We start from the raw sequence: 23,517 nt of genomic DNA, 5'->3' as shown, positions 1-23,517 counted from the left end.
ACCCCTAAAAAAATCAGACTCAATGAAATAACTCAATTCATCACCCCAAATATAGTTTTGACAGTGGATACATTTTTTTATTCCGTTGACAAGTTTCAACATGGAATTTATGGTATGACTGCCTATATTCCAAAGTAGGCAAGTACACATTCTTACCAATTGGATACCGGTTTGTAAAAGTTTGTCCTTTGGAGGAATTATCTTTATATGCATTATCCATTTATGCTTGAAAGGTCACACGCTTCAAATATTCCTTTATCCGTGAACGCCATTGTTGGTTGCATTGTTCCCGGAAGTGATAGCGCTTTAGAGTTTCTCTCTCTTTGGAGACAAATCGGTTACTGATAAGAGTACATTCCACTCCAACGTATTTGCTTTTTTTTTCATAGCCTAAGTTACAGAAATAAAATTACAGATTTACTTCGATTTCCACTTGAAGGGAGATGATATTTTAACCAAAATGGCATTCTATGAGGCTGAATGATAATTTAGCCCCAGGGACACGGGTTTCTTTCACAGTTTGTCAGTAGGGGTCAAGTAATTCTTCGCGCAGATTATTTTTATATCTTAGGTCATGACACTTTGTATCACTTCCTAACATGACAGCAACCTGGGGGGTGGTTTAGTCTTTACAGCCTTTGAGTATTGCTATGGGGGAGCCCATTGTGCTGATTTGCGTAGGTAGATCCCAAAGTGGAACAACTTGGTTTGTAGCTTAGTAAAACCTTGGATGAGAATATTAAAGCTAGACTGTAACTTGAAACATGTCAATGTCCTTTATTGTAATATTCTTCTTTGTATAAAAACAAAGGCAGTTATAAAAAATGCATTTTTAAAAAATGTGTTTATATTTCTCGTGTTTTATTTAATGTCCATAAGAGGAAGTAAATTAGTGAAAACGTCCATATGTATATATGTATATTTAACCACCCGCATTAACGCATCACACCCCCACCCCTATATATATATATATATATATATATATATATATATATATATATATATATATATATATATATATATATATATATAAAGTTTGAAAATTACACTCTTTACTGAAAATTTTAGATCAAGTTTGCATAAATAAAATATTATTATTGATAGAGAATTTGCCAAAATATGTAACACTCACCACCGATTTATTATTCCTCATTCAGATCATACGTATTAATGTTTATCCATATCTTCAAAAGTATTACGTCTGTTTATCAATGGCGTCAGTTTGGCACAGCTAACATTTAAAAAAAAATTCCTTTCGTTCCAATTACTGGCAATAAAAATAGTTATGTGTGAACGCTTCTCTACATTATAACGTAGCTATTGGTATAAAAAGAAACTTTAAATTTGTAGTCCATATTCAAATAATAAGAAAATTACAATTTCTTTTTAAATTTATTAGTTATCAAAACTTTGCCCACAAGGTAGTACATGCACCTACACGCACACGCACACACACACACACACACACAAATAAACCCCAATCTAATCAGCTGCTCTCTAAACCAGCTTTAAAACCTGTCAAGCAAAATACATACAGAAACCTGTATCAAATTCTTTAAGAAGTCAATAATTGCGACGATTTTTTTGTTTAAATATTTCTAAAACGTTTCAGATCCTAAAATAAATACGTTATTGGTACAAGGTAAATGGTTTCCATATAAAAACATTTCAGATGTTGGTAATTTTCTGCGTCAGGGTTGTTTGAATATAATGAAAAATCTTAGCATCTAAAATCACTTTTAAGAAATTAAAAATGAAAGAAGTTTAATGAGTCTTATTTGTCAAACAAATTGCCAAAAAAAAGTGTAACAAGCAATAAATCTACATCTTTCATTTCACATTAGTGTGTTCTTTTGATGTATTTGCAACCATTTCACAGTGTGTTTTAAGTATTATTAGGGCATTCATCAAAAGACGCTGCTCGTAAAGTCTCGTCTGTTGCGAGAATTGGCTAGATGCACTGGACCACTTATATGTATAATTTGATGTCCTTACGCCGTTTCCCATTTCCACATGCTGTTTAGTTCCTTGCTCTCTTGCATGGTCCTAACGAAACATGCTTGAAATGAACACGTGGTTAAAAAGTCTAAAATATACGGAACCTGAAGTTTCCATTTTATCAGCCGCACATGCAGAAAGACCCGTAATATATATGTATCCCAATGCGTTATAATACAACTGTTTTCAATATTTTTATTCTAAGCGTCATGTAGGCTTCATATACAAAATATTCGTAAACTTGGCACGTAATAACAGCAGCATAAGGGGATGTGAATCCGTTGTTCTTCATGCATAATATATAGTTATGTAGGACTCATTAGATATAAGGGGTTAATATCATACATCAGAATTCATCTACAAGTAAAACGTTACGTAATATCATTTGACAGATAACGAGTTCATTTTGAACATCAACTAAAGACTTAGCATAAATGATTAGCAAACAGCATGTCGAAATACAATTGCTTCAAGGCCACATTCACCCCTCTCTAGCTACGTGTTTCTGAGCACACGTTTATCTGAATATACATTTTCCCAAGGCCCCAGTGTTTCTGAACACACATGTCTATTTAATATACGCAGTTTTTTTCAAGGCCTCATTCTCCGCATCTACTCTTCAGTGCTCTTTTTTTAAAAGCAAAATATGTTTACATTCTGAAGGATAATAAAATGCAACGTAATCAGGTACTGTCAAACAATATATTAAACTGGCCTCAACAGATTTTGAAGGAAAAGCAACGGAACTGGCTGTCTTGCATTTTTGTGGAGCAATAACTGTTCTGTACATAAAGCAATACATATTTGATACATGTAGTACAAAAGTAATTCCCACAAAATAATTTACAAATATACACTAATTCGTTCTCCTGTGTATCTCTATAATATCGGTAACAAGTCACTGGAGCGATAGTTCCAAATATACACTATACTATAAACACAGTTAGAACAGAAATAAAGAATATATGCAAATAAAGACGTTCATGCCAGTCAGCCTAATATGTGTAGATGAATTGCACAGATACCCATCAAAACTGATTCGTCAGTTTAGACACTCCAACAACATGTGATTTCTTTCATAGAAAGTCAGAATGCTCAAGCCAGAAAAAGTTCATTAGCATAAAATTCTATGTTTTATCTTAAGTTACCCTCTCAAGGATTGCAAAAAAGAATGTTTTGCATTACATTCGAAAGTAACCTTTCCTCAGTCCAAGCATGAACCGTTATTAACTTCTTTCCATCTTGAGAATTGAATTAGTATAAAATATCCATATTCATGACCGGATGTGATGTTTTGGTTTGCTTTGTTCGAACTGTAATGTCTTCTTTATCTCCCTGGCCATCCGTAGCGTCCAAAATCTGTGAGAAAAGATCTAGTGTCTGTTTTCCAGTTAATACAGTCTCATTTGCTTCCCTGTAATGGGACCCCGTTTGGCCACAATCAGAAGACTCCATCACTTGATGGTATATTCGTCTGCGTTGTTCCGTTGCAAGAAGGTCTATCTCGGTAACTCGGGTAACAATCGCTTGATTCTTTCTCCAAACATTAAACTCAAGATCAATTGGCACGATCCTCTCTGCAGTCACTTTAACAGTAATGTACGCCTTTCCACCTTTCAACATAAGATCAACCTTCTCGCCAACAGTATCGAAATTTTTGGTTGCATCTAGTGTACCACCATAAGAACTTCCGTCTGCATGTTCCAGACGTGGGTCACCATAAATATCCTCGTGGTGATGTTTGACGTCGATGGTTTGTCTGATATCTTTGGATTCAATCGTTGACAGCTTTGACAAAAGAAGCTGACTCAGACTCTGCTTGGGTTTTTCAGGTTCTCTTGTTACTGAAAAGAATTAAATTGTATAGTTAAGCCACTTATTTTCATCAGGTTGCGTTAGAACATATGAGTGCATGTGCACCTAAGAATCATGAAGCAATCAAGCGATGTCTTTCGGAGCACCTCAAACTTTTCGCCAAACTGAAAGAACAGAGTTTTTCCGGACTTGCGTAAAGCGTACATATTTTGTCCTTCTAAATGGAATAGTTAATTGAACTTTTAAAATTATTTATGAGAGAAAAAGGCAAATACATCAGTGACACAGATATATCTTTGAACTTCTTGCTGTGTATTAGTTATCATGCATTAAATATCTGTGTGTCATCAACATGTATAGAGTTTAACAAGTTTGGTAAGCACAAGAAAGCCATACAAATATAAGAAACTAACAATTGGTAAATTTAACCACATTTTTTTAAAAGTTCAAGATCTTATGAGATGAGTCATTATCAATGGGCACAAGCAGGAGTGCACATCGGTCTTATTCGATACTCATGAGCCCGCTTTCTGGGGGGGGGGAGTATCATGCACTGAAAGACTTCATTATAATGCATACGTTGTACTATATTGTTTGTAAATATTAAATTTCCTCGCATCATTTTCGTACGAGAATTAGTCTCATTTTAAATAAACATCAATGTATGATACAGAATGCAACTACGCCTTACGCGACCGCTCCGCCTTGGATGTGGTAGGTCACGGGTTCGAACCATGGCTGTGTGATACAAAAGACCTATAAAAATGGGTACTAACAGCCACCTTGTTTGGCGCTCAGCATTAAGAGGCTAATGTTAAACTGGTCGACCTGATGTCTTGTGCATGATGTTGCCCTAGTGCAAAAAGTCACTATAAACTGTCCTACTGCAGACATCGTAGCGAAATGACATAAAAATTATTACAGCTACGTTAAAAATCCAGATCTCTCTCTCTCTCTCTCTCTCTCTCTCTCTCTCTCTCACACACACACACACACACACACACACACTCATGCACGCCATACGCTATGCCGTAGTAAATATATTTAACTACATTAGGTTCGAGATACAATATCTATATATTCGGACGACGACTAAGATAGCTCAAAACAAAGACAATATGGAGCAGTGTTCACGATGGATTATAATTTTATGTAAGCTGTTGATGTTATTAAGTTGTTCTTGTGATGTTGCTTGTTGTCGTTTTGTTAGATTTTCATTATTGACGGTCGCTATCAGAAGAAATGAGAGAAATACATGTGTCGTTTTGAACCACACCATCACAACCTTTGCAGAGATGAATGTATTGTTGCATATCCAAGGAACGGAGAGGTACTGGGTTCGAACTGCAAGAGGAGGTCAGAAGTCTCTGAAGCCCCACTAGCGTTTTACTTAATTATCAAGATCAAACAATAATCAAGCTAGAGAATTACACATCAAAAATTTGATTGACACTCAGAATTACACATGAATGATAAATGTATTGTACTTATCGAAGTAACTACAACTGCATAAAATGCGTTACATATAGGATGGATTCCTAATATTTTTCTACAGTGTGAAATGCTGTATTATTCACGTACTACCAGTCTACTTTTACTGAGAATAAAATTTAAATCATGACAATAAAAACTGCATTTTATGAAAGTTCCTTGAATATTCAATCTTGACACAATGAAAGATCTGTTAATGGAGACTCATATTCAGTCCTAGTACGTTCCGTGTCTGCGGTAAACTTTAAACAACACCAACAAATTTCAATAAAAGCAATGGTGGTAGACAGAAATAAGTGTACATACCTAAATCGGACTCGCTGTCTGGAAATTTCGAACAGAAAATAGTCTAGTAATGAAAGTGGATTTTGTGGAAGTAGAACCTATTGCATTTCATCGTAGAAAATGAAGAATGTGAAATAAGAAAAAAATGCGGAATAAACTCATAGCGAAAATAGATACATTAACACCAGTGGAATCAACTTAAATCGATACAAATCACACTAATAAAACCAGTGTAACAAAAATTCTTGTATCTCTCAAAGGTCACAGAATAGATAACGCATGAGCTGATAATAGCAATGATTTATCAGGAGATGATCAGAAAAGAAACTATTTCACAAACACACTATCGTGTAAGACCTTCCTTTATAGCCTGGGTAAATCGATACTGTATACTGGATGGTTGACATCCTTCGGTATGTGACGAAGTGAGAACGTTTCGAACAGTGGGTACTTAGGTTTACTGCAGGGGATATCATTTGCATTTTGATATAAATGCTAATTCGGAAAATCGAATATACGCTAAGTCATACTTCTCCCATCTAACTCCAACTTACACAAGGACAAAACCTACTTCGCTTTACGCTGTTAATCAGTATGTGTGTGTATGTGAGTGTATATATATATATGTGTGTGTGTGTGTGTGTGGGTGTGTGTGTGTGTGTGTGTGTGATTTATTATAACGTCTGGTGATTCTTCTATCTAAACAGTCAGCATTGACATAATATGCTAAAGAACCGATATTTGTACTAGAAACAAATACTTTTATATTAGGGTTATCGGAAACTTTTAATCCAAAATAAGATGCATCGGCTAAAGAACAGTAGTCGAACATTATTTCGGAACAATACTTTAATTCAAGTATAGCCTCTGTTTTTGAAGTATATATAACTGCAAAGGTTAAATGTGAAATATGCTCTCACAGATTCGAAGATGAAGCTGGTTGCTGGGCGATACCGTACAAACAAATTTGTGATTGACTTTGTTTTGTTTGTAGCCTCCTTGAAGACGAATATCATTTTGCCATTGAATGCTTATTGTATAAATACATAAGAGCCAAATATATAGAACATTATTTCAGAAAGAGATAAAACAAATGTTTAAATTTCTACAGCATATTAATATCCCAAATCATTTAGCTACTTATATTTATAAAGTTCTTAATAGCAGAAAAAAAAAAAAATATATATATATATATATATATATATATATATATATATATATATATATATATATATATATATATATATATATATATATATATATATACGTACGTACGTACGTACATGTATGTATGCATGTATGTATGTGTGTATGTGTGTGTGTGTTTTAAATGCAATGATTGGCAGTCACCGCCACCCCCATATGCTAAAAATTAAACGGAGTTAGATTTTATTTCCGTAAATCAAATTCGGTGACACAGATAAAATTTTATTCTTGAGTGTGTTGTTACAGTTGTGTAAATAGACATTTTTAGTTATTCCAATAGCATCTAAGTACAATCTGAATATATGGACATATAAAGGTCACTCATGACAATCGTATACTCATTATTCTGACAATCGTATACTCATTATTCTGACAATCGTATACTCATTATTCCAAATATGAAAACAAAGTCATATGGACAGCGTTCTTTTGCATACCAGGGCCCAGCAACGTGGAATGAATTGCCCCCTGAACTTAGACACAAAGACACAGTGATCACATTCAAGAGGGCTCTCAAAACTCACTTATTTCGACAGCAAGAACAAACTTAAAGACATAATAATGTTTCCTACCTGAAATATTCTCAGCATGTTTTTCTTTAATGTTTTTCTAATTTCATGTTGTTTGTTTTTGTAGTAATATTATTATGTTTCTTATCTTATAGGTGTTGTCTAAAGTTGTAAAGCGCTTAGAGCTTCTAAAGATTAGGAGCTATACAAAGTCCTCATTATTATTATTATTACTATTATTATTATGAAGAAAATATAGTTTAGGATACGATTTTGTTGAATGCATTAAGAAGAAAAAAACTATCATCTAGTGTATAATTTTGCTGAATGTGTAAAAAGACTGTATCATATAGTGTACAATGTTGTTGAATGTGCAAAAAAAAGACTATCATATAGTGTACAACGTCGTTGAATGTATAAAAATGAGACCATAGCTTCTAGTGTACAATTTTGTTGAATGTTTACAAAGACTGTATTATAGTGTTTAATTTCGTTGAATGTGTAAAAGAGACTTTAGCTTCTAGTGTACAGTTTTGTTGAATGTGTAAAACAAAATTGTATGATCTAGTGTACAATTTTGTTCTATATATAAAAAGAGGCTGTAGCTTCTAGTGTACAATTTTGCTAAATGTGTAAAAGAGACTGTAGCTTCTAGTATAGTATTTTGCTGAATGAGGAGTAAATAAAATCTAGATACTGGTATACAATTCTTTTGAATGTGCAAATAAAACTGGAGCTCTGTAGCTGATAGTGTACAACTTTTGTATATAAAACAAAGTGTAAGCCGCTAGTATACAGTTTTTTAATGTTAAAAAATAGCTTCTAATTCTATGAAATTAACAGTCATACCACTGAAAATAATTTAGTATATGTGATTTAACCGGTAGTTTGAAATAAGGGATAAAATAGTCACAAGCAAGAAATGACAATATACGCGCAAATAAATAAAAAAAACGTTCTAATATATATATATATATATATATATATATATATATATATATATATATATATATATATATATATATATATATATATATATATATATAATTACGTAAAAACGATGCATAAAGTGAAGCCGAAACTAATATTCATACTTTTTATGTTTGTTTCATGGTCAGTGGATGTATTTAACACACCATCTGTAAATCGGTGTGGTCAAACTATACTGGACTTCAGACGGTTCATTTATTCACTATATAAATTTCTGGTCAAACCAGAACGATCTCAATAAATATTAGTTTATATCACAATCAGACGGACAGACAATCTCTTTAGCAGTGTGCAGTGTTTTCGTTATGGTCAGATGTATACCTTTACTTGGTCAAGATTGTAGGTAGGAAGGGCAAATAAAGTTCCATAGATTCTAATGAGGAATATTTTTCAAGGAAAAATACCTGATGAGTATTTCTTAATTTGAAAATATTATCGAGAATTGTCTTATAAATCATAAACATGTTATCAGCTTCCATATTTTATGTTAGCCCCCCTCCCCCCCCCCCCCCCCCGCCATTATGTGTGCTTGTTCGTTTTATGTCCTGTGCAATTTTTTCGCCGGGTGTGTGTTCTGTGTTACTGTTATTGATGCAATGTACGAAATGCCGAAATAATAAGTCCGCTTACATGTTTAAAATATTTGCACTGGTTTAAACATTAAATAAAAGGCATCATCCTTATATCACCACTGGCAAAGCATTAGTGCAGAAAAAGGAAATGTGTACACCTAGGGCTATGCTGACCGAGTATAGAATTTTGTTTAATTTTATATATGAAACGATACTTGATTTGGGTTTGAGAATACATAGGTAGGTATTATTATTATTATCATTAGCTAAGTCACACAAACACACACAAACACACACACACACACACACACACACACACATATATATATATATATATATATATATATATATATATATATATATATATATATATATATATATATATATATATATATATATATCCTGCAGCATTTATTTCGTTGCTACCTTTTGTGTATTACCATCATATTAGTGTACATGCTTTAAGGAATATTTCTATTAAATGTTTGTAAAACGGGTAAGACAGAGGAACATACATTCCTGATAAAAATGTCAACAGAAAAATGTATAGATATGAAATAATATCAAGGTCGGATTCGAATGCTTGAGTAGGACTTGTAATCTCCTGTAGCGATTGGCGAACTCCAAGACACTAATTGAATTAAATATTTCAATCCTAATTTTTTTTTTGCATGGGACTGTGAATATGGCGCCAGGTGTCTCTAGCCCCTGGTTGCCATCATCTGTCGTTTGTCCTGGCCAATAAAAACAAAATCACCTATCATACGGTAATACGTATAAGGCAACAGCATGGCCGGGGGAAAGATGAACGAAAATAAAGATGAAGAGCTTGCCACACCAGTTTGCCCCTGGTTAGAATTTTTTCACACTATTCTTACCTGGTATTGTCACTTTGCCTAAAGGTGACTAGCAAACTGGTTACACCCTAAAGAAGAGGAATTTTTTAGCAAGGATATCAGAGTCTTTTCTGCATCACTCTGATGTAAGGTAACAGGTGGTTATTTTTGTTTGTCTATGGTATTTCCGTCACAGCAACATGCATATGTTACATCGCGCCAAGACAATTGATGTAAAGTGTCTTGCCCAGGGACACACCACGGCAGCCGATACAAGCTAAGATAGTAGTATGCGAAATAGTATCCTGCAGGTTGCGAGTCTGACGACAGTCTTACCACTGCACCATCGCGTGCTACGTACGACAAGGTAAACCATTTATAAGCTGGCAAATCCGTCCTCTTTCTTTGCTCGCGAATTGTTTACAAAAGATTTATTGTTGTGATTTTGCCGAACCTCTACCCCTTAAGTGGATTCTATATATCTCTCCACCCTGTCTTCGAGCAAAATCAGCAGCGGTGTAATCAAATTAAAATAGGGAATCAATATTTAAATAATCAGAGATTTACGAACAATTCTAGAATCCGTTGCATCTTCTTCATATTTCTCATAACAGACCCTAACCGCATCATACCCACTACAAAACTTAGTTCTAGAGTCAAACAGCGTCGACCGTTCAGATGGCCTAATGGCGAACGCTCTAACCACTGAGCCACAGGAGCGGTCAGACGCTGTGCACAATTTTTTGCACGGAAACTTTTGTGACTGCCAGTTTTCTTGCAAATCTTTCATAAAAAAAAAAAAAAAAAAACTACTTTAAGGATGAAAACTTTCCTCCATGCATGCATCAGATCATGCGGTTTTCGAAACGTGACGAGTCAGTAAAACTGAAAAAGATAAGAAACTATACCCTATATCAATCATTAATTTCAGCTTAAGATACAATTTCTTTACATTCAGCCTTTCTCTCTCCATACACATGCATGCTTATTTAGTTTCATTTTTAAAGCAAATCTCATTAGCTCATATATACAGTATAATCGTTACATGACTGTGAGATTGTCGGTTACTTTTCAGCTTGAACCCAAATACTTGTGAACCAACGTGGCTAGTTACAACTTTGCTGAATCATCCAGGAATTTGTTCAAATTGCTCTTTTGAACTATTAAATGTTGTCTCTAAACCACAATTAAAGTTAGCTGCACCCCCATAATTTGTAAATGCCCATCAATCAGTCTTCCAAGAGTTGTGATAATTCTCCATGTTTGTGACACAGACAAGCTTCTGACAGAACCAGACAAAACACATACACCAGATATCGATATATTTTAAGCACAATAATCCAGGGCCGGATTATCCATACGGCAAAGTTGGCAACGTGCACAGGGCCCCCGAAGCTCAAGGGCCCCGTATATTATCGTCTGATTTCACAGTGTTGCTAATAGTACTGTAACCATATCTAAGGACAAGACATGAATGCTATAGGTCCAATGTTGACTGTGCCCAGGGCCCCCAAAGGCCTTAATCCGGCCCTGCAATAATTAAATTATGCACAACTCGCGCATTATGCGTTTGAAGATTGTGTTTTTATGTTATTTGCTTGACATTAGCAGCAGAACACACCACGTAGAACGTAATCTGCAAGCACGTGCGCAGTGTTTGCTGGCATATCTCTGACTATTTTGATTGAAGTTGGCTGTGCATACGTACAAAGCTGTATGTGCTTTTTTCGAATCTGTGAGAAACAAAACAGTCCAGAAGGCGTACAGATATGTCGAGGCCATCAGGCTGAGACATATTCATGCGCCATATTCAGTTTGTTTTATATCGTGGGGATTAACGCCATATTTCAGTACATGATAGGCAGTGGCCTTTATATTTGAGGCGGAAGAACCCGAGAAGCTACTGGCAAGCTATCTCATATATCCACGTTGATCGAGTTGAGACTCGAACCCATGCAAATTGAGGTGAGATGTGAGTGATCTGTAAGGTCGAGCGCCTTAGACCACTCGGCTTCCCGGGGCCCATTGCTCCATATTCCCTAACTGGGAAACAAATCCAAATGAGGCTGTATTTGTCATATCACCAGTCGTTTCCTTTTTACAAATATTTATCGCTTTAAAGTGTGAAAGGAATTTAAAACACACCGATGAGGAATGATATATATATATATATAATCTGGATGCATTGATACGTGGGCATGATTAAAAACACTTAAATACCGTCCTTACTCGCTAACAAGACGACTCAAGCTGCAAACAACAAAGATATTAATCTACCGTAGCATAATGCGCCTGCAGATCAGAGTCTATGTTGTTTTTCTACTGATTACGCCTAACAAACTGCACAGATCCAGATCTGCAGGCGCGTGATCCGATGGCAGATTTGACTTATAAACGAGAAGATACGGTTGTTTCAGTCTCGGTGTGCGATATGAAAATATGGTCTGAACAGCGGCATCAAATGCTAGAACATGTATGTAGGATTAAATATGTAAGTAATAAAAGCAAATATGGAATATGTACGGTATATGCACACTGTCTTTGAATAAGAATACACCTATCAAAAAACAGCTTTATAAATTATGGACAGCACCTTCTCATTGCCTATAGTAACTTAACACGCCCAAGAAAAATCACATCGACTCTCAGGTAAGATCAAACCTTCTTTAAAAGTAGTAGTGAAATGTTTAGTTTCTCAAGGGATAATGGACAATACTATTTTGTCGGACATATTAATCAAACGTCAGTTAATTTGAAGTCATCATTAAAGGTGTTCGTCTGTGCACTAGGCATGCAGTGCTCTCCTGTACATATTTTCCCCTCAAACATTAAAGACACGACTAGTACAGGGTTTGAAGTTAATTGATTGCCGCCCACGTGACCCTTTCTTGTCAACGACCTGATACTTATTTACGCAACTGGGAAACATGATGCGTTAAGTTATGTATACACTGCAAACAGATCTGCAAAATATATTGGACCAAACATATCTCATTCAAAAATGTATATTCGATACTGAGTAATTATTAATTTTAACAATACGTATCTATCTATCTATCTATCTATCTATCTATCTATCTATCTATCTATCTATCTATCCAAATTGCATTCACCCCATATTCATAGGGTTCACAACGGGCGGGATTCGGTGTGTGTGTGTGTGTGTGTGTGTGTGTGTGTGTTGGGGTCTATGGTACATACTGAATGTAAAGGGATGAAACTTGCCAGGACTGTTTTGCATACCTGCCTTGATTTTTGTTTACGTTATGGCACATGAATGCGTCTTGAACTTGTAAGATGTTTATAAACACGATTCTGATGGTATCGAGTGGTAACAGCATGCAGATAAATGTATGGCGGACTGATTGGGGTAAAATCTTTGGTATAGATGTTTTAACAGGACATGGGTACGGAAATCTCTCATCTCCCTTCACGTTCCGTAAAAGAAATAGTGCGCCACCTTGCCCCTCCCCCTTCTCTACAACCAATTTTGCTCGTTATGGCCCAAATCCGCCCTATTAGATGCAGTACCGCATGTGGGTACACAAAGGCCTGCCATTAAAACACCATGCTACTTTCCCTGCCTCCTCTGAAGGCCTCAAATGCATTGGACGACATCACCTTGCATAAAATCGTCTTAATCATTTGTAAATAATTGAATTCTACAAATCCCGGCCTCATATCATGTATGAAACATATCATAGTCTCCAAACTTGCATTTCATAAGACACAAAAGGAAGTGTACATGTCAAAGCGAATAATAATTCCTGTGCTTTAACGTTTCCTAGATTAATTACTTTGGAGGAACCGTGGTGGTCCAGAATAGACGGCGTGAACGGCTTGCAACCTGAAGGGAGATAAATCCTGTTCTGATGAGGAGGGCCACTCTGCACAAGGCACATATCTTCACTGGTCTCGACACGACATAACCTGCCATGTGTTGATCTACCATTAAACATCCATCTATACACCAGTCATTTAGTCATTCATTCAATCTATCTAGAGGTACGTACCGATAACGGAGGCGGCATCGCGACAACTTTGGTTGTACTCAACCTTTTATGGGAAAGAATTTCCGTTTTTATTTTGTTTTAAAGCCGATTTTATTTCTCTTTGCTGGCTTAACTTAAATGTTATGTTTGAAGTTCAAACTCGTTTATATCAAATTTGTTATTGATGTTTTTAGAACTTTAAGCAAATTAAACGTTTTGCTATAGAAAAGATTGATAATTAATTAATTTCGTTCATATATATATATATATATATATATATATATATATATATATATATATATATATATATATATATATATATACACGACCTTCTATGGATACAACTAAATCTCATGCTATTTCTTATCTAGCCAATGTATCGACTGCCCTACTCAGATTAAAAAACAAACATACGCCCCCGAATTTGTGTTCATACTGGTGGAATATATGTGGGTCTGATATCACCGATTCATAAAATCGACGAATTGTATTTCTCATCTTTTGGGCTGAATGCGTTCTAAGGGTCCTATTAACGATATGCACAAAATCTTTCCGTATCAAATCATACGTTTCACTACTTGTAAATCCACGTGGAATAACACAACCCTATGTAATGTGGCCGCATGTATTCCGGGCAGAATTGTATGCAGCAATATCTAAATAACAGGTGATAGCAGACCCGCACATATTCTATCGGGTATCAGGGCGGATATGGAGGGGGGGGGGGCGGGCTGATTTACCGGACTACGACTGCACTTGATGTATTGCCTCTTTCACTACATACTACATTAACATTTTACAACTTCTAATGAAGCGAGTGGAACGATAACAGAGTAAACGCAGTTTTCTTATCTGTCAGCTAATAAATTCCGTCGCCATGTATAGGGCACAAACAGAAATTATAAACTCTTTGTTTTGGCCAATTACAAATAATGTTACTTTTGAAAGTTCGTTTATGATAGGCTGATAGTAGAAATTCAATTTCAGACTCAACCTAGTTTTTTGTGTTTTCTCATGATCTCCAGGCCACATGTATCGTCGCAAAATGCACGCGAAAACTCAGGGCCTACACGGTTAGTTATATATATATATATATTGCATAATCCAGCTAATTTACTATTCGCTTTTAAATTTGATCTTGCATATTCAGCAAACATCTATCAATACATATATTTGTCTGCACGTTATCGAGAAAGGCAAATCTGGGTTTTAGTGAACTCGATGTCAGATCAAGTTATGATAAATTTTAATACATTTTAATTTGGGTGTCTTATCTCGTAATGTATGGAAAACAACACATTTCACCAGAGATAAGAATATATATTACATTTTACTTCGATTACGTAAATTAAATATTTAGCATGACGTCTATTAAGGATTATTGGCTGGGAAGTATGTACCACACCTGAATACAAACCACTCCCACGTAGCAACCACATTTGCTTGTATACTAAAAGGCAAATATATCCTTCATAATAAAATCATCTCCTGATCAGGACACTTAATAATAATAATAATAATAATAATAGAGAAATTGTCACTCTAGGATGTAGAAGGCTTTTTGTCAAAAATTAACTGTATTCGATATTTTTTTTCACATTATATATATATATATATATATATATATATATATATATATATATATATATATATATATATATATATATATATATACTGGTATGCTTTCGTGTGTGTGTGTACGTGTGTGCGTATGTATGTATGGATGTATGGATGGATGGATGGATGTACGTATATATGTGTAGCAACATAGATGTACGATATCGCTTTCTAACCAGCCGTGCTGGTCCACATCTTTTAGCCTTGTGGTATGTTTGAGACACGTAAGAGACATGAGAAATGGGTTCGGTTCACCATCGCGACAGTTAGACTTTGGCTTCCAACCGGTTACATTTTGTGGCTAGTCAGAGATTATGAATATTTGGTGGCCCAGTTGAGAATAGGTTTCGACCGCTCTGTGAGTTTAACCCAGGTGACATTAGTACGAATGTCAAAGGAAGAGAAAGGCGAATGTAATGGTCTATGCATGACAGGTCACAGATTAACAATCTGAAATATATATATATATATATATATATATATATATATATATATATATATATATATATATATATATATATATATATATATATATATATATATATATAAATAAATAAAGGCATTGGGTTATTCCTCAATGATTATAGGTACGCACTATGGGGGTTTTCTTTCAATTTGAAATCAGATACCTAAGAAGTTCAAAAGTTTTGCTGTTACACGCCATACAGGATACAGATACAAGACAAATTCTTTTTAGATTTAGTATTTAGTTCGAGGGGTTAATATATCAATGGACTTATCCTTGCTTTGTGGAGATGGGTGGGAGGGGGTGACGCAAAAACTAATTACCTTGAAAACGTTAATAATTTCCAACATGACCAATAAACATAGTCTTCACTAGCACTGTGACCATACGACTAATAATCATAGTCTTCACTAGTAGCATGTCAATATTACCAATAAACATAGAGTCTTCACTAGTACTGTGACAATATGACCAATAAACATAGTCTTCACTAGTACTGTGACAATATGACCAATAAACATAGTCTACACTAGTACTGTGACCATACGACCAATAAACATAGCCTTCACTAGTACTGTAACCATACGACTAATAAACATAGAGTCTTTACTAGTACTGTGACCATACAGCAAATAAACATGTCCAACTTGCCAGTCCTAGCCTAGTTTAAACAATATCTATTTAAAGAAACACCTTCATATATAATATAAAACAATCCAATATCTGGGGCTTTAGTAAAAAGCTGGACGCTTATTAAAAACAGTCTCTCTTATTACATTGAAATTCTATCCATCATTACTTCTATGGTGACTAAAGGTAGATAGATTATATACTGAAAGTCAATATGTTCATTACAGAGATCATGATAGTACAAAGAGATGGACCTTATTTGTGTTGTTGTAATCGGTGTAATCATAACCTCAAAAGATTTTTGAAATATTAGTTTAAAATGATACAGTTTTGATAATGTTCTTAACCTAATGAATTTACTGTGGGTTTATGCTGCTTGTTGATTATTGAATATACAGATATGGAATTTAGGTGTTCATATGTATGTACGTTTGTTGTGGTCCACTGGCGAATTTTTTGTGTATTTATACCATCCCTTAAACCACATTCCGCAGTCTACACCTGCCGCATTGTGGCTTTTTTATTACTCAGTAAAATACTCAGTCTTGAATCTAGTTAAGATGACTTATATTCATTTGTTATCAATATAACGTTACAATAAATATAATAATACAACTAAAATCTGGGATATTTTCACTGTTTTATCTAAGTTTTGCAACGTTTCTGTGTACATTTAGATTGCATGATAGGATAGGTTCGATTTAGGGCGTATTCGTATATGTTACTTAATATTCGTTCAAGCAGAATGATAGACAGGCGATAATGAATATGCCCCGGTAAATGGCTTGAATGGGTTTAGAATGTAAAACATGTAAGAGTAATTCCGAATGTTTCAAGTAAAATGACTAAGGTCTCAACATGTCATTGAGATACAGCTTATGTTAAGCAAGGTATGCAATTAGATTTGACTTCATTAATGGACACGTGAAAAATAATCGAAAAAGATATTATGGTAGTATATTACGCTACTATACTAGTCATCTTACAAATGCAGGTGTGGCACAGGTGTATACTCTCTCTCTCTCTCTCTCTCTCTCTCTCTCTGTGTCTCTCTCTCTCTGTCTATCTATCTCTCTCTCTCTCTCTCTCCTATCTTTATTTCAGCAGATGAAGCAGCAGAGGCTTGCGTATTCATTTTATGTGCAGATATAAAGACAAATCTAATAGGGGAGACTAAAATATTGTAGTTCCTATATCAATGGAACCATAACTTGTTTATATAGACATTTAGTTATAATGGTTTTAAGTATTTGGCTACTTCTATTTTAAGTTTTCTTCTTTCTGACTGGCAGTATATAAAAATGATATTGATAGTGACTAATATCTCTCTCTCTCTCTCTCTCTCTCTCTCTCTCTCGTAACGTTAATCGACATACAGAGAGAAATAAAATAGGAAACATTTTCGTTTGTCACAAACGTCACCTGATATTTGAGAGAAACTTATGCTTGCACAGTTCCTCTTAATTTTTTAAGAAACGTCAATTTCCAAAACAGATTTTAATTACAAAAACAAAATGAGTCTCGGATATGGGGTATGTATTGAGAGAGAGAGAGAGAGAAAGAGAGAGAGAGAGAGAGTAAATAATACTACCTTGTCTTGACTTTGTGAATTTATCCACAGTCTCGTACGTTATGTCCTGGCTGACGCTTTTCTGGAATTCGGCTTGCTTCCGCTCCATCTCCTCCCTCTCAGATTCGTATTTCTTGTATATATCTTCGTCACTCTGGTACAGCGGATTCTCCTTGTTTAAAGTGAAATCATTGTCGAATACATTAATATTGTCATCAAATTCACCGTCAATCTCGTCCATGTTGTTCCTAATTAGGTAGCTACCCCGAATTACCCGTATATCCGAGTCACCGGTGTCGTTTGGAAAGCCACCAGCGAGAATTCCTTCAACACCATGATCACCACCACCACCACTGACCTTGGCGTGCGTCTTTTCTTTTAAGCTGTATTCGTATGTTTCTGAATCTGTATGGGCTTTCGATTTTGCCATTTCTCTTTTGATATCAATCTGAGTTTTATGCACTTGGTCAAGATTTTTCTTCACTTCCATTTGTTTCTCTGAACGATATTTTGGTGTGGATGACACCAAACTTTGACTGCCGTTTCTCAAAACAAAAGATTGCTTTTCGGCAGTGGGAGTACTTTTGACCAGAGATTCGTAACTTTGCGTCATATACTTGGTGTCAACTTCGTCAAAAGTCATATGCGATTCATTCACCTCATCAGCCTCCGTCGCTTTCGAATTTAAAATTTTATATTTTTTGGTATCGATGACCTCTGTTGGTTTTCGTTTCTCAGGAGTCTGTATGACTGCAACTGTTTTGAAGATAGGGCGATCGGTCGCAACATTTTTGTTTCCCGTGGCTGGTATATCAAGTTTTGTAGTGTAATGTTCTTCTACTGCAGGGGTAGGAATCATGTCGAACTTAACAAGCTTGAATTGTGGTTGAGGTTCCGGAACCAATACTGGCGGTAGGTTATACAGCATAGGTACTGGTTGTGCATACACTGTTGTGGTGGCCGTGTTCAGGGTGGGTTGTGGCAGGATGGTTGATTCAGTTATGAACGAGTATTTCGCTGAGCTGGAGGTGTACATACCCTTATCTTCGCTAGTGTTCTGTGCGCTTATTGTGTAGGCGGCTTCGTTGTCGGGTAGGCTTGATATATTCACCACTTCGTCAACGCTGCCTGGCATGGATCCGTGAAATTGGTGACTTTGGGTACCGTCAACTATCCAAGGCATTTGCGAAATGCCGTACGAAGACGTAACTTTATCAACAGATGTAAAGCCAGCCATTGGCACTGGTTCTTGACTTTGTGAATGGGTACTGCTTGGGGTTTCGTACTCATAGGTCGTAGTGTAGGACTCGCGCTTCTTATTGGTAGAGTACCCAGGGTGACTATCTGTCTGTCGATGACCTTTGTCCCAGCTGTACGTGCCAGACCGTTCCCATGTTTCATCTTCGTGCTCCTCGGTCTCGACGATGCCAGACTGGTTGTAGAGGTTAGATATTAGCTCATTGGCTGTATCATAGTCGATACTACTCTGTCCAACTTGTTTCAGGTTGGACACTCGCGTACCCAGTCTGGGACTGCTGCTGCTCGTGCTTGTTGATTCCGATGTCTGGCGAGAAGAACTGTAGTAGGCACTCTCCTGGGTGTCGTCACTGGTGTTAGAAATGTCTTCCACCACGTAAAGTTCCCCTCTGGAGTTCTGGACGAGATATATCTGCCCCTTTTCCAGATCCTCCACTTCTATTATTTGACCAACCGGCGAGTACCTACCCGAGGATTCTGACGTCCTGTCTATCTCCCCTTCTTCGCCCTCCTCTTCTACAATTTTTCTGGTCATAGTTGTTATCACTAAGTTTCCCGACCCGTCTTTAAGTTTTGTAACACTTTGAGTAATCCCCGGTAAAATTTCCTCAACATTTCCATCCTGAAGTTTCGCAACGGATTCTGCTAACTTTGGAAGTACCGCTGCTATTTCTTCATCATCGATTGAATTGCCGTTAATGTCATTTTGATCGTCATTGTACGTCTCCGAAAACGTCTTTGAACTTTTTTCTCCATTCACATCTTCCGTATATGTTTTAGTCCTAGAACTTTTTAAAACACGCGTTTTACCAGATGGTGGTTCTGGCATTTTAATGCCTGAATCGTCACTGTCACTTGCAACAGAGATCTTTGAGAAGGGAATGCTCAGCTCATCTTCAGCCGGCAAATGTCGAGATTCACTTTTGAAACCAAATAAAGAGGAAACATCCGAACAGCTTGAAGTTGTTGACGAAAGTGGACTGCATGATAAGTAGATGTTATTAAGTGAGCTTGTCACGTGATCCCCACCGCACCTTTGTTGTTTGTAATGTCCAAGGGGTATGCGTTCTGGAAATGTTTTCTCCCTCAAGCCTCTGTACATTGTAATAGGTGTGTTTCTTTCTAACGCCCTGTCATCATTTTCTTTCTTGTTATCTCCGTCACTATTTTGCATGCTCCCTGTTTGATGTATGGAACCAGTAATCGTAGTAGGAATGTCACCACCCAATCCAGGTGAAACATCGTTTGTCTCCGACTTAACTGCACTTCGTCTTACCAGCTGTGATTTAGACTTTATTACTTTATCTACCTGTGCAACGAAGCTATCACCTTGAATGGCTACGGCCTCAAGTGATAAATGTTTATATTTTCTCGCCCCACTGTGCACGAATTGCTTTAAACATGACCGTCTAGGATTTAATGTATCGTTTTGCTTGACTTGTTCTTTATGACAGCTTGTACTACAAGCGTACTGCGTAGTTTTAGTACCGGGGCCAGTTTTAGAGGCGTCAATGTTGCTTTCAAAATATTTATTTGGATTAGAAAGAGTGGAACTATGTATGGGTTCAGAGTTATGCTTTTGTGTCACTTGAACCATATCGGATTGATAATAGTCGATCCGAGTAGGGTCTGGGGTCACACTCGAGGCTGAAAACACTGGCGACATTCTTTCTTTATTTCGTTCAAGAAAATCCACATTATTGTCGTTTTCTATGAAAAAGTTTTCAAAATCAGAAGAGTCGCTGGACTCCTCCCCGTCACTTACGTTAACAAAGTTTGAATTAGTTAGAAACGTTTGAAATTTATGTTCAGAAGCCTCGAGACTTTTGATTTCACGAGTTCTTAGTTTTCTTAAAACACGCACCTGCTTTTGCGTTTTTCCATCTTTATCAGTCATAGTGAATACCTTGGACAGTTCTTTAACTGTCCCCGGTGGTATCAAATCACGTATAGAATTTTTTCGTGCTAGATGCAATATTTTAACCTTTCTAACTTTTGGTGATGGGGGTGACTCCGATGTGTTATAAGATTGTGAATTTTCCTGACATTTGACATAATTTTCTTTCTCCGTTTTCTCAGTTTTAACACTTGTATTGTACGAACTTACACCGCGATGACGTTGCACGTTGTCTGTATCATCGTACAGATCGGCCTTTATATTATCTACTTCTCGCAACTCCCCAGAAGAGCGTGTACAATTATTATTAGTTGTGACGAGTTCACTTGCTATAATCCGATTGTTGACGCAATCAGTAATTTGATCAGTGTCACAGTCTGAATGAAGCGACAGAGTATCTTCGTCTGATTCGATACATGAATTTTCAGATGCCACTTCTGTGGAGCTAGAAGAACAGGAGTCGTCCGGATTTTTTTGAACTGACGACAAATCTAGTCTTGGAACTGGAGACATACCAAACATATGTAATGGGTTGTCACTATCAGATATAGATGAAATGCATGAAATTGAAGAAGGGGTTGGGGATGGAGTCACCAGCGGAGATTCTGGAATAGGTTCAAGAAATCTTGGATAGGGTGGATTCCACGATTGTCTAGCTGTAGAAATATGATAAGACATTGAATGTGATATGTGTCTCATTTCATCGTCATTATCATTATCATCATCGTCGTCGTCGTCGTCGTCATCATCATCATCATCATCATCATCATTCTCTTCCTCATTATCATCACTATAATTGTCAAATACTTCATCGTTGCTTGTGTCTTCCTCTTGTGTAGTGTTCGACTCCTCTTCATCAATTAAATCTTCCCCATACCTATCTGGCGATTCTGAACGAAACATCGGCGGCGGAGTCAAAAGAGGGGTTCCCACTGGTGTTGTTAGTGCCTCTTGTTTTTTATCGTGGTCTGCGATTACCAGTTTTGATCGCTCTATTTTTGACGTGTCCAACATCGATGGCACATGGTTTGAACGGATAAGGGGTTTTGAATTAACTTCCTTCTGCTTTTCTGGGTCGGTCTCCTCTGCTTTCATTGTCAATAGAGCTCTCCTGAAATAAATTCCGCCAATGGACGGGTAAGATGACATTGGGCCTTTTATTTGTTCCTCTCCGTCTGACGATGACTGGAATCCTACAGACGACAAATCTTCCAATGTTTTATACCTGGATCTTGTATTGGGGGAAAATACACCCCTGTTATTACTTATATTGTCTTCTCTATGCTCCTCATCCGATGTGTTGTCCTCACTGTCAATATTGATCCTTGGCGTGTCAGATTCGTCTGTCTCGGCATAGTCCTCATACATGTACCTATCGTCCTCGTTTTTATTCTCGTCATTACTCTCCTCCATCTCGGTGCTCTCCCCCTCATCATACTCTTCCACGTTTTCATCATTTTCTTCTGTTTCGTCATCAGACGCTTCTTCCTCTGTTATATCCCCGTAATCTCCATCAATTTCATTTTCTAAACCATCTGACTCTACCTCAGCACTACGGTCTTCTACGTCTACCTCACACGAGGTATAGGAAGAGGTCGGTGACTGAGAAGACCTCACGGGTAGTGGAGGCGGAGAAGTTATCGGAAGAGGAGGAGGTGGTGGCGAAGAGGTTGGTACAGATTGTTGCCTTTTTATAACATAGGACTGGAATTTTAACGGTGGAGCGGGCGGTATTGACAAAGTTGGAGATGAATTTGTCGATAGATTTTCTTGTGACGAAAGAGGCTGAGATCTGAGTAAAGGAGGGGCGGTTTCTGGCAGAGGTGGAGACAGTTCTTCTGTGAACCCTGGCCCATATCTAATGAATCCATCAGAACCTTCATCACGCTGTTCCGATGAAAAAGACCCGTCGCTGAAGGTTTCATCAGAATCCTCAGATGTTGGAGTATAGCTGTCCAAAGACCTTACATCAATCAAATCATCGTCTGTAAAGATATCTTCACTCACAGTCAAGTCAAGTTCAGGAAGATCTGGTTCTTGTAAAGGATCAAGGGAACTGGTTTTCAAAGGGATATCTGAATCCTCTCTTTTAGCTTCAAAATCATATCTATAGTCCCACTTTAATCGAGGGGCTGAGAAACTCTCATGCGGTCTCAGATCCAACCCTTTGACTGATTCCGAATCAGTTTCTATCGGTGTGAGCGAAAGTTTCCGGAACTCTTCCAACTCCATGAGACGCTCTTCTCTTGGTTCCTTATTTGTCTCTAGTGTGTAGTGGTACTGATCACCCATTTCAATTATTTAAGGGATAATCTTGCTTTAAAAATACGATCTCGAATATACACACGTTTTTGTTTTAATCCTAATATTCAGATCTTATTGTGGA

The 23,517-nt window shown here is 36.7% G+C and overlaps 1 protein-coding gene across 1 annotated transcript; it reads right to left on the bottom strand.

Annotated features, from left to right (window-relative positions):
* Positions 1-1,747: 1,747 nt before the first annotated feature.
* On the bottom strand, positions 1,748-23,438 carry LOC149796539 (uncharacterized). The gene is made up of 2 exons (XM_089961243.1): positions 17,999-23,438; positions 1,748-3,842 (listed from the first exon to the last, which is right to left on the bottom strand). The coding sequence occupies exons 1-2, from the start codon at positions 23,421-23,423 to the stop codon at positions 3,253-3,255; spliced, it is 6,015 nt and encodes a 2,004-aa protein (XP_089817369.1). The 5' UTR covers positions 23,424-23,438; the 3' UTR covers positions 1,748-3,252.
* Positions 23,439-23,517: the final 79 nt, after the last annotated feature.

Source organism: Sinohyriopsis cumingii, chromosome 6, assembly GCF_028554795.1.
Source record: "Sinohyriopsis cumingii isolate HCF-2022 chromosome 6, ASM2855479v2, whole genome shotgun sequence".
NCBI classification, from domain to species: domain Eukaryota; kingdom Metazoa; phylum Mollusca; class Bivalvia; order Unionida; family Unionidae; genus Sinohyriopsis; species Sinohyriopsis cumingii.
Note: the sequence above shows the minus strand (reverse complement) of the source record. Positions and strands in the feature narration are given on the sequence as shown.